This window comes from Budorcas taxicolor, chromosome 4, assembly GCF_023091745.1.
Source record: "Budorcas taxicolor isolate Tak-1 chromosome 4, Takin1.1, whole genome shotgun sequence".
Classification (NCBI taxonomy): Eukaryota; Metazoa; Chordata; class Mammalia; order Artiodactyla; family Bovidae; genus Budorcas; species Budorcas taxicolor.
Genome location: NC_068913.1, coordinates 92,612,295 through 92,628,994, shown reverse-complemented (window position 1 = coordinate 92,628,994; position 16,700 = coordinate 92,612,295). Strand labels below are relative to the sequence as shown.

General features: G+C 37.8%; 1 protein-coding gene across 1 annotated transcript in view; it reads left to right on the top strand.

The window, feature by feature from the left end:
• GRM8 (glutamate metabotropic receptor 8) overlaps positions 1–16,700 on the top strand; it is an 865,112-nt gene that overhangs the window by 731,617 nt on the left and 116,795 nt on the right. The window contains exon 8 of the mRNA XM_052638669.1: positions 14,255–15,190. Within this exon, the coding sequence (XP_052494629.1) occupies positions 14,255–15,190 (936 nt within the window). The remainder of the gene's footprint in view (positions 1–14,254; positions 15,191–16,700) is intronic.

The window sequence follows — 16,700 nt, the reverse complement described above, 5'->3', positions numbered from 1 at the left end:
TGCATGCATTTATAAATCAACTTAGTGTAGGAAAAATAAGAAATATGAATAATTTAAAGGAATATCCTGAGTCAAAAAGATTGCTCATAGGGAATGTTACCCAAGGCTGATTTTCTTATTATTTACTTATTAGCAACGAAGGATATGCTTAACTGAATTTAGTCATCATAAAATATAGGTACAATGTCTATAATGTAACTCTTCATATATGATCTTTATATCATATTTTAAGATTTCAAATTAAAAATATGAAAGCTTTTAAATTATATTCAGAAAAGATCTAGCATGTCAAATCATTCTTTGTGATTGAAAGAGTAATTTTATAGTAAACATTCAAATGAATTAACCTTAAATGGAAAAGTGAAAGTCACTCAGTTCAGTTCAGTTCAGTCTCTCAGTCATTTCCGGCTCTTTGTGACTCCATGAACCACAGCATGCCAGGCCTCCCTGTGAATCACCAACTCCTGGAGCCCATCCAAACCCATGTCCATTGAGTCAGTGATGCCTTCCAACCATCTCATCCTCTGTTATCCCCTTCTTCTCCTGCCCTCAATCTTTCCCAGCATCAGGGTCTTTTCTAATGAGTCAGTTCTTTGCATCAGGTGGCCAAAGTATTGGAGTTTCAGCTTCAACATCAGTCCTTTAATGAACATCCAGGACTGATCTCCTTTAGGATGGACTGGTTGGATCTCCTTGCAGTCCAAGGGACTCTCAAGAGTCTCCTCCAACACCACAGTTCAAAAGCATCAATTCTTCCACACTCAGCTTTCTTCACAGTCCAACTCTCACATCCATACATGACCACTCAGTTCAGTCACTCAGTCATGTCTGACTCATTGCGACCCCATGAATCGCAGCACGCCAGGCCTCCCTGTCCATCACCAACTCCCAGAGTTCACTCAGACTCACGTCCATCGAGTCCGTGATGCCATCCAGCCATCTCATCCTTTCTCGTCCCCTTCTCCTCCTGCCCTCAATCCCTCCCAACATCAGAGTCTTTTCCAATGAGTCAACTCTTCGCATGAGGTGGCCAAAGTACTGGAGTTTCAGCTTTAGCATCATTCTTTCCAAAGAAATCCCAGAACTGATCTCCTTCAGAATGGACTGGTTGGATCTCCTTGCAGTCCAAGGGACTCTCAAGAGTCTTCTCCAACACCACAGTTCAAAAGCATCAATTCTTCGGTGCTCAGCTTTCTTCACAGTCCAACTCTCACATCCATACATGACCACAGGAAAAACCACAGCCTTGACTAGATGGACCTTTGTTGGCAAAGTAATGTCTCTGCTTTTCAATATGCTATCTGAGTTGGTCATAACTTTTCTTCCAAGGAGTACGCATCTTTTAATTTCATGGCTGCAATCACCATCTGCAGCGATTTTGGAGCCCAAAAAAATAAAGTCTGACACTGTTTCCAGTGTTTCCCCATCTACTTCAAAATCAGACTGAAATTGAAGAAAGGAGGGAAAACCGCTAGACCACTCAGGTATGACCTAAATCAAATCCCTTATGATTATACAGTGGAAGTGAGAAATAGATTTAAGGGAGTAGATCTGATAGATAGACTGCCTGATGAACTATGGATGGAGGTTCTTGACATTGTACAAGAGACAGGGATCAAGACCACCCCCATTGAAAAGAAATGCAAAAAAGCATAATGGCTGTCTGGGGAGGCCTTACAAATAGCTGTGAAGAGAAGAGAAGTGAGAAGCAAAGGAGAAAAGGAAAAATATAAGCATCTGAATGCAGAGTTCCAAAGAATAGCAAGAAGAGATAAGAAAGGCTTCCTCAGCAATCAATGCAAAGAAATAGAGGAAACAACAGAATGGGAAAGACTAGAGATCTCTTCAGGAAAATTAGAGGTATCAAGGGAACATTTCATGCAAATATGGGCTCGATAAAGGACAGAAATGGTATGGACCTAACAGAAGCAGAAGATATTAAGAAGAGGTGGCAAGAATACACAGAAGAACTGTACAAAAAAGATCTTCATGACCAAGATAATCACCGTGGTGTGATCACTCACCTAGAGCCAGACATCCTGGAATATGATGTTAAGTGAGCGTTAGAAAGCATCACTACAGACAAAGCTAGTGGAAGTGATGGAATTCCAGTTGAGCTATTTCAAATCCTGAAAGATGATGCTATGAAAGTGCTGCACTCAATATGCCAGCAAATTTGGAAAACCCAGCAGTGGCCACAGGACTGGAAAAGGTCAGTTTTCATTCCAATCCCAAAGAAAGGCAATGCCAAAGAATGCTCAAAGCACCACACCATTGCACTCATCTCACACGCTAGTAAAGTAATGCTCAAAATTCTCCAAGCCAGGCTTCAGCAATACATGAACCGTGAACTTCCAGATGTTCAAGCTGGTTTTAGAAAAGGTCGAGGAACCAGAGATCAAATTGCCAACATCCACTGGATCATGGAAAAAGCAAGAGAGTTCCAGAAAAACATCTATTTCTGTTTTATTGACTATACCAAAGCCTTTGACTGTGTGGATCACAATAAACTGGAAAATTCTGAAAGACATGGGAATACCAGACCACCTGACCTGCCTCTTGAGAAACCTATATGCAGGTCAGGAAGCAACAGTTAGAACTGGACATGGCACAACAGACTGGTTCCAAATAGGAAAAAGAGTATGTCGAGGCTGTATATTGTCACCCTGCTTATTTAACTTCTATGCAGAGTACATCATGAGAAACGCTGGACTGGAAGAAACACAAGCTGGAATCAAGATTGCCGGAAGAAATCTCAATAACCTCAGATACGCAGATGACACCACCCTTATGACAGAAAGTGAAGAGGAACTAAAGAGCCTCTTGATGAAAGTGAAAGAGAAGAGTGAAAAAGTTGGCTTAAAGCACAACATTCAGAAAATGAAGATCATGGCATCATCGTGGTGGTACCATCACTTCATGGGAAATAGATGGGGAAACAGTGGAAACATGACCACTCAGTCGTGTCCAATTCTTTGCGACCCCGTGGGTTACAGTCCATGGAATTTTCCAGGCCAAAATACTGGAGTGGGTACCCTTTCCCTTTTCCAGGGGATCTTCCCAACCCAGGGCTCAAACCCAGGTCTCCCACATTGCAGGCATATTCTTTACCAGCTGAGCCACAAGGGAAGCCCAAGAATACTGGAGTGGGTAGCCTATCCCTTCTCCAGGGGATCTTCCTGACCCAGGAATCAAACCAGAGTCTCCTCCACTGCAGGTGGATTTTTTTTTTTTACCAACTGAGCTATCAGGGAAGCCCTTAAATAGAAAGTATTTATATATAAAAAAATTTTTTTTTGGTTGTTTAGAATATAATCATAAACATAATAATACAAGTTATAACAATGTCTTTTGAGTTAAAGTAACTACTGTTCATAGCATTCAAATTATGATTTTTGTCACAAACTTAAAATTAAGGGAAAAGATTACCCAGTTTCAGTACTATGGCTACTAATACCCCATGCTCCCTAGATATTTGCATATGTGGTATGTTGGGGTAAAACGCTATCATAGGGTTAGTGCATCCCATTCAATGAAAGTATTGTAGATATGACTTCCTTACTGGTCCTCCAAAATGGTCGTTCTGCAACTCTCATCCCAACATCCTCCCCGTCAGGTGCCACCCTCTTCATCTTCAGAGTCAAGGGCAGGAGGCACTGGCCTAGATGCTTTCCTCTGCACAGAGCTGGGGTGAGTCAGGGGGCATCTCCTGTGGCAATTACCAGAAACTGACATTAAGAGCCGAGAATATGGGAAAATAAAAGCACGAAATAGCAGATCTGGATGAAATCCAAAGACCATGGTTTGGTTTGTTGCAGCTGACATAGTTTCTTTTAACAGAACAGCTATGTTTAATAATAGGTGGAGAGTGGTTACCTTCTTTCCAATGCTGCCTCAGTCCTAAATCAAGGCATATGAAGATTTTCAGACTGCCCTTTACATTTTCTGTTCACCAACCATTTTCATAGATATCAACTTGTTAGATCTTTCCAACATCCCTCTAAGGTGCATCCCTGTACTCTGGACATCCCAGAGTACAGTGTCCCCCAAATTGGCTTCTCTGAAGGTATGGATGAAATGATATAGAGGCCACACAGATTTAGGAAGAGTAAGTTTGTTACCATCCTACTTAAAACCCCAAATAGAGAGTCATTATATATTTGGAGTAGTTATTGATGTGTTTACCACATATTCTAATTATTAATCAATTTACGTCTTCTTTTTTTTCAAATATTGAATTCCTACTGAATCCTAGGTCTTAATACAGATAATGCAGTTAAAAATATCTGTCCTTGAGATTCTCTGTTCTCTGTCTGGTGGGGAAATGAACAGGTGAACAGATAGTCCCAGTATAATGTCAAAGAGTATAATAAAATACATAATGTATATAATGAAATCCAGGGAAGGAGTATACCCACCTGAGTGATATAAGGATGTTTGAGAAGATTTCACAGAAAAGTTAATTTTTTTTTTTTGTCATGAAGGTAACCAAGGACTCTCAATTTTCAAATCATATCCTCATGAAATCTGTCTTTGGGCACCACTGAACACTTCCTCATTTCTGAAAATAATTTGTTGGGTTTCTTGGACCTTGGACCAGATTCGTCCCTAGTTTCCATCTGGCCATGTTTTCCATCCTCTTACTAATCTTACTGAGTCTGCTCTTTAAATTTTGCTCTTTCCATGCCTCCGTTTCTGTCATCTTCCTTTCACACATTCCATTGTTTCTGTGGGTGAAAACTTGCTAATACATATTCATGGTCTCAACTGCCTTGCATATGACTGTGCCTTGGAAATCTCTGCCTCAGGCAAACCTGACTCATGAGCACAGCTGATGTGTTCAGCTGATTCCTGCACTTCCTGGCTTGGAACCCCCCCTAGGACTTTGGGTAAAGGACACCATCACCTGTTCACTTGTTCTTCCAATCCTTCTTCATTCATTCAACAAATATTTATGAATGCTCACTGGAGGTTAGTTACCACATTAGGCTTTGGATCACAATGGTGGAAAAACAGAATAGGCTCTTTCTCTCCTGAGAAAAATAAATTTAACTTGGTGCTTAGCAAAGTGTGGTACACTAATTACATGACAGAATCACTGAAAGAAGAAGGGCTTCTTTTAAAAATGCCAAGTTGAGGTTCCTTCCCAGGCCTGTTAAACTGTGATCTCTAAGAACTGCTTCCCAGTGAGATATAGTTTGAGTAAAGCCTTTAAGTGATTCTAAGGAACATAATTTAAAATTTATAAAACCATTTATTGAAGTAAAAAGAAAAACAAATGCAGAATTGCTTACTGTAAAAGTGCCATTGAAGAAGACTGCAAGGTGTTGTGTGATGTATAATAGGAGAGTAAGGAGGGTTGGTACATAATTACCTGGGAGTTAGGCAGGGGTGAGATCATGCCAGGCCATGTAGTTGGCAGTTGATCAGAAATAAGGCTGAAGTAAGTGAAATGCTAAGGATGACTCTCAAACACAAGGCTGGATGCCATTGTTTGGTTCTTCTCTTTCCTTCTTGCCACGCTTATTTCTATTTTTTTTTCCCCCACTATATCTTAAACCCATCCCATTTTCTTCATAATTACTGATTCTAACAGTTCATAGGCTCTTGTCTTGCCTAGAATTATGACATTATTCCCTTAATTCTTATTCTTGCTTGTATATCATCCTTTCTCCTAATCTGTCACCATATTGGTCTCATTCATATATATATATATATAATGTATATTTTATTTTATATGAGATCACACATTTGAATAAAATTCTTTAATTATGCTCTTGGGCCATGAGGACAGTCTGAGAAACCTGGGGCTGCTTACAAAGTCCTTCCTGCTCATTGCTGCTCTTTGGATTCCTCTTGTCATCACTTTCAACTGGAATTCGGCAAAAGCCTCAGCTTGACAGGTGATTGACCATATCTAGCCTTGGATTTCTTCCATCTTCTCTCTAACCTACTGCACAGTGATCCTCCTATGCATTAAAGCTCATCATTTTTGCCCTTTCAGTTCAGTTGCTCAGTCATGTCCAACTCTTTGTGACTCCATGGACTGCAACAGGTCAAGCCTCCCTGTCTATCATCAACTCCCGGAGTTTACTCAGACTCATGTCCATTGAGTTGGTGATGCCATCCAACCATCTCATCCTCTGTCATCCCCTTCTCCTCTTGCCTTCAATCTTTCCCAGCATTAGGGTCTTTTCAGATGAGTCAGTTCTTCACATCAAGTGGCCAAAGTATTGGAGTTTCAACTTCAGCATCAGTCCTTCCAATGAATATTCAGGACTGATTTCCTTTAGGATGGACTGGCTGGATCTCCTAGCTGGCCAAAGGACTCTCAAGAGTCTTCTCGAACACCACAGTTCAAAAGCATTAATTCTTTGGCGCTCAGCTTTCTCTGTAGTCCAAATCTTACATCTGTACATGACTACTGGAAAAACCGTAGTTTTAAATGGGCTTTTGTTGGCAAAGTAATGTCTCTGCTTTTTAATAAGCTGCTTAGGTTGGTCATAACTTTTCTTCCAAGAAGCAAGCATCTTTTAATTTTGTGGCTGCAGTCACCATCGGCATGATTTTGGAGGGCCCCCTCCCCCAAAAAAAAATCTCTCTCAGTGTAAATTAAGTAGGGTGACAATACACAGCTTCGACATACTCCTTTCCTGATTTGGAACCAGTCTGTTGTTCCATGTCCAGTTTTAACTGTTGCTTCTTGACCAGCATACATGTTTCTCAGGAAGCAGGTCAGGTAGGTCTGGTATTCCCATGTCTTGAAGAATTTTCCACCATTTGTTGTGATTCACACAGTCAAAGGCTTTGGCATAGTCAATAAAGCAGAAATAGATGTTTTTCTGGTACTCTCTTGCTTTTTCCATGATCTAGTGGATGTTGGCAATTTGATCTCTGGTCCCTCTTCCTTTTCTAAATCCAGCTTGAATATCTGGAAGTTCACGGTTCATGTACTGTTAAAGCCTGGCTTGGAGAATTTTGAGCACTAATTTTCTAACGTGTGAGATGAGTGTTATTGTGCAGTAGTTTGAACATTCTTTGCCATTGCCTTTCTTTGGGACTGGAATGAAAACTGACCTTTTTTAGTCCTGTGGCCACTGCTGAGTTTTCCAAATTTGCTGGTATATTGAGTGCAGCACTTTCACAGCATCATCTTTTAGGTTTTGAAATAGCTCAAGTGGAATTCCATCACCTCCACTAGCTTTGTTCATTTTGACACTTCCTGAGGCCCACTTGACTTCGCATTCCAGGATGTCTACCTCTAGGTGAATGATCACACCATTGTGATTATCTGGATCATGAAGATCTTTTTTGTACAGTTCTGTGTATTCTTGCCACCTCTTCTTAATATCTTCTGCTTCTGTTATGTCCATATCATTTCTGTCATTTATTGTGTCCATCTTTGCATGAAATGTTCCATTGGTATCTCTAATTTTCTTGAAGAGATCTCTAGTCTTTCTCATTCTATCGTTTTCTTCTATTTCTTTACATTAATCGCCAAGGAAGGCTTTCTAATCTCTCCTTTCTATTCTTTGGAACCCTGCATTCAAATGGGTTTATCTTTCCTTTTCTCCTTTGCCTTTCATTTCTCTTCTTTTCATAGCTATTATTAAGGTTTCCTCAGACAACCTTTTTGCCTTTTTCTTTGTCCCTTCAGAGGACCCCAACTACTACTTTCAACGTAACATCCAAACTCATCTCAATGGCTTATAAGTTTCTTTTAAAATGATCTTGCATTTCCTCTCTTCCTTAGCCTACCTCTTGCCACTCCACCCAGTGTTTTAATCTGTATTTTTGCTATTTGTTTTATCTTTAGTTTCTCCAGTTCGTTATGGCTTCTCATCCCTGAATTTTAATTATTATTATTATTATTTTTTTGGCTTGATGCCTTCTTGGGATTCCTGTTCCTGATGGTTTATCTCCTATACAGCCTTCAGGCTGCTGTCCACACATCCCAAAAACCCAGGCTGAGTGCCCCTGCTGAATCCTCTGCTAGCAGCACCACTTCCTCCCTGCTTTTCTTTCTTAGGGAGTCTAATACTGAGCTGCAACTGGCTCTCTGCTTATCTCTTTCCCCACCTGCACTGACTCTGGAGGCCAGGGACCACATCTTGGTCACTGTTGAATTCTAGTGTTGAGTCTTGTGTCTCAAACAGAGTGGGTATGCAATATGTTTTTTTATACAGCAAATGAAGTACTGAATGTTAATTCTTCCTGACTGTATCAACATAGTTTGCATATTTAAAAAATAACAGCTTTATTGAGATAATTCAAATACCATAAAGTTTGCCCTTTTTAAAGTACATAATTCAGTGGTTTTTAGTACAGTCAGAGAGTCATGTTATCCATTGCCACTAATTTTAGACTATTTTTATCACCTCCCAAGAAATCCTCTCTATTCCGTTCTCTCCTTAACTGCTGGCAGTCAAAAATCTACTGGCTGTATATGCCTTTGCTTATTCTGGACAGTACATATAAATTAAAATTACACACTGGTCTTTTTGACTGATTTCTTTCACTTAGCATATTTTCAAGGTTCATTTATTTCATAGCATATATTATTACTTTGTTTCTTTTTATTTATTTTTAATATTTGATTGAATAGATAAAGCATATTTCTTTAATGGAATTGGATTTTTTCTGCTTTTTTGCTATAATGACTAATGCTGTTATGAAATTCATGTATACATTTTTGTGTGAGCATATGTCTCCAGTCTTCTTAGACTGAAATGATTTAGGAGTAGAATTGCTAGGTCATATGGCAATTCTATGTTTAACTTTTCAAGGAAGTGCCAAGCTGCTATCCAAAATAGCTGTACCATTTTACATTGCCACCAATAATATAAAGAGTTTTAATTTCTCCATATCTTCAATAAAACTTGATACTATCTGTATTTTTTATTATGACCATCCTAGTGGATACTATGGTTTTGTTTTGCATTTCTATGTTGACTAATGATGTTAAACATCTTTCTCTGTGCTTATTAACCACTCATATCTCTTTTTTTGAGAAATGTCTCTTCACTTCTTTTACTTATTTTTTAATTAGATTGCATGCTTTTTTAACAGTTTAATTCTAAGAGTTTTAAAATATATATTCTGATATGAGTTCCTTATCAGATATATGAGTTAGAAATATTTTTGCCCACTCTGTGGGTTGTTTTTTCACTCTCCTAATGGCGTCTGTTGAATTATGAAAGTATTTAAGATTGATGAAGTCTGATTTATTTATTTTAACTTTGATGCTTATTCTTTTGGTGACATGTCTTGTGCCAGAACCATTGTTGAAAAGACTATTTTTTTCTCCATTGAATTTTCTTGTCAGCTTTGTAAAAAAATCAATTGACCTTATATATAATAGATTATTTCTGAGCTCTCAATTTTCTTTCATTGATTAGTCTTTCTTTGTTCCAGTATCATGCTGCTCAATTACTGTAGCTTTGTAGGAAGTTTTAAAATCAAGAAGTTTAAATTCTCCAACTTCACTCTTTTAAGATCATTTTGTCTATTCTTGGTCCCTTATATTCCCCTATGAATTTTAGGCTCAATTAATCAGTTTCTTCAAAGAAGTCAGAAGAGATTTTAATAGAGATTATGTCGAATCTGTTGATTAGTTTTGTGAGTATTTCCATCTTGGCAATGTTCAGTCTTCTGATCCATGAACTTCGGATTTCTTTTCATTTATTTCTTTAACTTTCTTAAAATGATATTTCGTAGCTTTAAGTTAAAAATATTACACTTTACTAGTTAAGTATATTCCTAAGTATTTTATTTTTAATGCTATTGTAAGTAAAATTTTAATTACTTTAAAATAGTCTTTTTAAATAGGAGGAGTGTTTACATTTTTAGAGGTTATGTAGAGCTGTAACATCACACAAAACTGTGACTTCAATCTGGGGATCATACACACATACTAGATTTACAAAGGACACTAAACCTACTTACCACTCTGAATAGAAGTAGAAAGCATTGCATGACCCAAAAGAAAGGATGGATATTAAGGAAGCAATATATATTTATATATAAACATTTATAAATATGAATATATAAAGTAATATATTGATAAACTTTATTTTGAGTTGCATTAGCAAAACCATATGCTTCACAAAATATGTAACCAAATTCTAACATTTTAAATACTGATTTTAAATACTCATCCTAATTAAATACACTTGTTAAACCTGTTGATTATATGGAAATTAACAAGTAAACCTTTGAGAAAATGTCCAGTTTCACTGGAAATGATTGCATTATGTTGTTACATAAGTCAGATGAAGAAGTGGGTTTTTGAATACTGGAGTGGCAAAGTAGTCATCAAAATGATTATTAATACTATGCTTATTTATAAAGCAAAATGAAAAAAGCTAATTAAGAATGGTATGACTAGATATCAATTATCTTTGTGTTATATTTAAAATTTTCCCACATGTATAGTAATCATAACATTGAAGATACAACTTAATATGTGGGGAAAAAACACTGTAATAGAGGTATTAAATTGAGTGAGAATTTTGTAGTGCATACTGAAAATGATTAATTACAGTGGGACCTTTAATTGGGAAATATTTTTGTAGCCCTTTTATCAGGAGCTATTAGAACTACACAGAAGAAAATTACTTTATAAAAAATAATGTCTTTAATTTATGTCTGGGAAGATTAAAGATTAAAAAATGTAGGCACACTCAGAAAGTTTTGGTTTTGTGGTCGTTGATGCATTTGTCTGCATTAATAATAGAATTTGACAACAGAAGCTGGTTGATAGCTCATATTCTATAAAATGAACTGGATTGGGGCCTATAGAATGAATCACTGTTGGTGAACATTGTCAAGACAGGAATGGGCTAAGGTTTTATCTCTGGAAGGTCTGTCAATATAACTATTATCCATTTGTTAGAGCACATGTTTTAGACACAAATATCCTAATATCAGAATAATGCCAAAGGAGAGGAAGATCTATTTTAAAATATTTTTACTCATTATGAAAGATGCTATATTTGATCTTTGTGTTTTATAGTATAGTTGTGGAAAATAAGTTTAATTCCTATTAATACCACTAATCTCAATTAGTATTATTTTTAATTTGGCATCATATCTAAAATAAATTTTGTCTCAAATACTAATATATTTACAAGTACCTGACTTAAGTGTTTGCTATTTGTTCCTCTTTGGGGTGGATATTATTTGGTTCCCAGACTTCAACTATGGTATCAAAACACAGTACAGTTATACATAATAGATTCCTTGATGAAATGCAGTCATGTATTTTTAACATGTTTACTGAATCATACATAGTTTTCTCCATTATATCACGAAATGTCACACACATTTCATGACTACATTGTTTTTTACTTAAAGAAAATTTATAGTTGTTAAAAGATGTGGTATTTTCATTATCTTATAACTTCAATTTTTATTTATGAAAACATTTTTTTACTAGTTGAGTATTCAAAAAACTGATCAAGAAAAATGTAATGCTTAGCTTATAATGATGAATCTTTATCTTCTGTAACGAGGCCTATCTGATTGAGTATATTTCTTTGTTAATAAGTCATTTCCTTCTAGAAAATAAAATGCTTTGAGAATTAAAGAATCAGACATGTGGTTAGACAAGTTGACCTTTAAGGTCTCTACCAAATTTGAAGTTTAATGTGTCTGAGAATTTTTTTTTACTGTCATTTTCTTCAACTGTAATATAAATCTATAGAAGCCCCAAACAAGATGCAATTTTGATTTTACAATAATTAGCTTTGAAACAACCTTCACAGAACATATTTTATTATCTTATAAGAGTCCATTAGGGTATAAAATCAATATTTTAGCCACTCAGTGGAGCATTTCATTTTTCTCAATATTTTTGAGAGAAGCCACTTTCAATTTAACTTTTTTCTTGCCTAATGGAATCTTATACATAAATAAAATAACTTCTCTAAATCATTAAAAGCTAATAGAAAATTAACAGGGTTATGATAGATTGCTTTTCCTTTGTGGTGAACAGAGAAGGTAGAACCAATAATCTTGAGTGCCCTTAGGACACATGAAGTACCATCTACTTTCTCAAGGGAGGATATTTGAAATTAAACATGCATGAATTCTCCACTTCACCTGAGGTGGATTTGATGGCCCTCTGCAAATGCTGAGCTTAGAGGCTACAATTCTCTGCTCTCCACTATTCACACCACATTCAAGAAAGGAAAGCATCCTTAAGCAGTAGATATGTTTATGGAAACAATCTCAGTCACATGGTTCCCACAGGGGAGGCAGTCTTAAGAGTGATGATAGAATACTGCTGACAGTAGACAACTTGGGGGGGCATATTTTGGTAAAAGATAGTTCATTGTCACTACCTTCTCAATAGATTTTCAATAGACTGCTATACTGGTGGTGTTCACAGAATGGGTAAGAAAGCTAAACTTGAGTTGCATTAGTTTTCCATCGCTGTATAATAACTCCATATTTAGCAGCTTAAGACAAGAAAACACTAGCTCACACAGTTCCTGTAGATTGGAAATTCAGAAGCAGCTTAGCTGGGTTTTTCTGGCTCAGGGTCTCTCATGAGTTTGTGGTCAAGGTGTCAGCTGGGGCTGCAGTCGTCCGAAGGCTTGCCTGGGGCCAGACAACTCACTTTCTGGGTGACACCCTCACACGCATGGCAAGCGGGTGCTAGTTGTTGGCGGGAGGCCTCAGTTCCTTTCCATGGGGCTGCCGGAGAACTCTCATGATAATTTAATTATTTCCCTGAAGTGAGCAATCCAAGAGAGAACAAGACACAAGCCAAAATGTCACTGATGACCTAACCTCAGAAACCACATGCCAGCATTTCTGGAATATATTATTGTTTACACAAATCAGCCCATTTAAAGTGGGAGAGAACTCCATGAGTGCAGGATTCCAGGAGGTAAAGTTATTGGGGGGCATCTTGGAGCCAGGCTCTCACAGGATATGGTGATTTTTCTTTTGGCTTTTTATAGAGCTGGTCTTGGAAGAATAGTTTTTCATTTTGTTTTGTTTTAAACATTCCTTCAGCTCTTATCTCTGTGCCTCTTTGAGAAATCCTTTATTTCCAGATCTCAGCACTCTCAAGTTGGCTCCTTCTACCTCAGGGGTACCCCTCACATTCTTCCTTCCTCACAAATTCAATAAATATTTGAGGATGAACTGAGTGTCCATCATTGTTTGTCCACATCAATGAGCAAAATCACTCTGTTCATAGAGCTTACCTTTTATATAGAAGCTGCTTGTCATAATAAATTGCTGATTCATTATTTCTGTTTTTTTCCTATAGCATTTGTGAGATTTGATGCTACTTCCAGGTAGATGGTGTCAGAATTGATTTGACTTATAGGACAAACAGCTAGAGCTCCAGAATTTCTTTGTGGTTTAGGAAACCCCTTTTGCCCTGTCCCCCACATTGGAATTGGGTCCAGAACCTTTAGTAAAGCAATTTAACGTAAGGGGTCAATGACTGGCAAAATTCCTTTAAAATAACACTTCTGTTTTAATAGAGGTATTCTATGGTCTAATTCAAAAGAGTGAGATAGAACCCTAAGGCCTTGACACAGAAATCCTACTAGGGGAATCTCACTCATTTATATCAATTTCACTGCTTTAAGCCTACTTTTGTTCAATGGAAACATCATCATCAAGCTGTCTCACTCAGCATGGTCTTTTCCACAATGTGAAAATGCAAGGCTGAGAGGAATAAGTGAATCTGGATGTTAAACCGAGGCAAAACCATTCATATAGTTGTCACTATGGACACATGAGGAGTGTCAGAGATTAAAGCAGCTAGTTTTGCCATTTCCTTTCAAAACTGACACAGTGAGATTTGAATTTCCCCAAATATGGTAGAAAGACTTGATTCATTGTTTATATGTGTATTTATATTCTAGCCAGTATTTCAGGGCATTTATATCTGAGTTTAGCTCTAACAGGTTTCTTTCCATGGGACTTTTTTTTTTTTTTTTTTTTTTCCATTTTAAAGCTGTTTGGATCAATGCATCTTTCTCCAAATGTCAGATTGGTCAAAATCAAGGAGGTAAATGGAAACTAATGACACTCATCAAGTTGATGATGTGAATGATTTATTGGCCCCAATCATTTAATACTTTCATAAAGTCAGGGAAAGAAACTCTAGGCTTTTATTATGGTACACTGTCCTGTCAGCATTCAGTGATTTATTACAAACCTGTGGCTAGGATTAGGATACTATAAATGGGGGGAAAACGGAAGGCTCATTAATATTTTATACCCACAGGTGGAAGACATGCAGTGGGCCAATAGAGAGCACACTCACCCAGCGTCGGTCTGCAGCCTGCCCTGTAAGCCCGGTGAGAGGAAGAAGACAGTGAAAGGAGTCCCTTGCTGCTGGCACTGCGAGCGCTGTGAAGGTTACAACTACCAGGTAGATGAGCTGTCCTGTGAGCTCTGCCCTTTGGATCAGAGACCCAACGTCAACCGCACAGGCTGCCAGCTTATCCCCATCATCAAACTCGAGTGGCATTCTCCCTGGGCGGTGGTGCCCGTGTTTGTTGCCATCTTGGGAATCATCGCCACCACCTTTGTGATCGTGACCTTTGTCCGCTATAACGACACGCCTATCGTGCGGGCTTCGGGCCGCGAACTTAGTTACGTGCTCCTCACGGGGATTTTTCTCTGTTATTCAATCACCTTTTTGATGATTGCAGCACCAGATACCATCATCTGCTCCTTCCGGCGGATCTTCCTAGGACTCGGCATGTGTTTCAGCTATGCAGCACTCCTGACCAAAACAAACCGAATCCACCGAATATTTGAGCAGGGGAAGAAATCTGTCACAGCACCTAAGTTTATCAGTCCTGCATCCCAGCTGGTGATCACCTTCAGCCTGATCTCCATCCAGCTCCTGGGAGTGTGTGTCTGGTTTGTTGTGGACCCACCACACATTATCATAGACTACGGAGAACAGAGGACTCTAGATCCGGAGAACGCCAGAGGAGTGCTCAAGTGTGACATCTCTGATCTCTCGCTCATTTGTTCACTGGGGTACAGTATTCTCTTGATGGTTACTTGTACTGTCTATGCCATTAAAACAAGAGGAGTTCCAGAGACTTTCAATGAAGCCAAACCTATTGGATTCACCATGTATACCACCTGCATCATTTGGTTAGCTTTCATCCCCATCTTTTTTGGTACAGCCCAGTCAGCAGAAAAGGTAAGAAATGCATTTGCCAGTCGTTTTCCTGGATTTAATTTCTTCCTTTAGGATGTTTCCCCTTCTTTCTCTTTGGCTCGCTTATCTTCTTCCAAGAATCCTGGTGTGTTATATATATTCAAGGTCACTTTGCTCTGAATATTTGTAGACTGAAGCTGATTTTCCATGAAAAACACTTTAATGTGTTTTCCTTGGCGAGGTTGAAGATTGACAGAGCTCACATCACTTTCTTGGTCCTTTCTTCCAGCTCTGTTATCAACTAACATAGATGTTGTTTTCCAAATGTGAAAAGAGAAAGGGAGAAAGGGCAGACATGGCTCAGAGGAGTGAGCTATGCCAGAGGTATCTCAATACATGACAAATGCCTCCTTTTCTGGTTCTAATGTGACTCTGAAAGAAAGCTATTTCTTGATAATCATGATGGTTTTAATTATAGAAGCAAACTTCAACAATACAAAGAAATTAAATGGCTTAGTTCAATCTGAACCATCTCACTATGTCTCTTTAGTCTCCATTCTTATCATTTTTCCATATGTGGAGGGTGGTGAGGAGGGTTTAAGAAGCAATGGATAATTACATAATAGAGTTTATATTTTTTTAGAAGTTGAAGATCATTTGAATTTTCAAAAATCACTTTATTTTGTTACTAATCTTCCATAAACTTCTCCATATAAAACACTACATGTAAAGAACATCTGTGTTTGAAAGGAAATACGTGCTGAACTGGATGTATATGTATCTATGTATAGAAAAGCAGAGGATTAATGTTAACCATGAATTCAAGGTTTGGGTGGTGTGCCGGAGACAGACAGCTTATAAAACAAAGGCAAATGCTACCGTTTTAAAGGGATAGCTCTTCAGTCTTAATTGTATACAAGAAAGTTCTTCTCTTAGTGTAAAGATGTAAAGATTGTTCCTTTCTCCATCATTTGAAGTCATGAGGAAGTCAAAACATCTGCGGTGGGAGCGGGAGTGGTGATTTTATTCCCTGGGTTCTAACATTCCAAGTAAGGTCCTGCATAACTCTTAAAATTTCAACTAGTTCACAGGAAAAATACTGAACAAGAGCATGGAGAGCTCATTAGTATGAGCATTCATCCCTTACTCAATCAATGTGGTCTTCAACTTTGAAAGATAAAAAACGTACTTCAGCAAATGCACCAGTAAATAGAGCAACTTGGCCATGGGTTCCAGACCTGTGACCTTTCTTGACTTGACTGATCTGATGGAAGTCCTTGAAAATGGCAGGAAAGTAAAGTAAGACAGTTTGGGGCTCTAAACCTAACAACTAGAAAACATATTTTGGCATGTGCAGATGGGAATCTATTAGGATCAAACTTGTAAATTTTACTTAGGAAGAAATTTGTGTCTCTCAAAGTTTATTAGATCTGTTTCGACATGGCTAGTTGGACTAGTCGGGAAAAACATTTTTCAGGGTCTGGAAATGTCCACATTATGTGATTTATTAATAACATCAATTTAAGTGGTACTTGTATTTGTGTTTGAATAT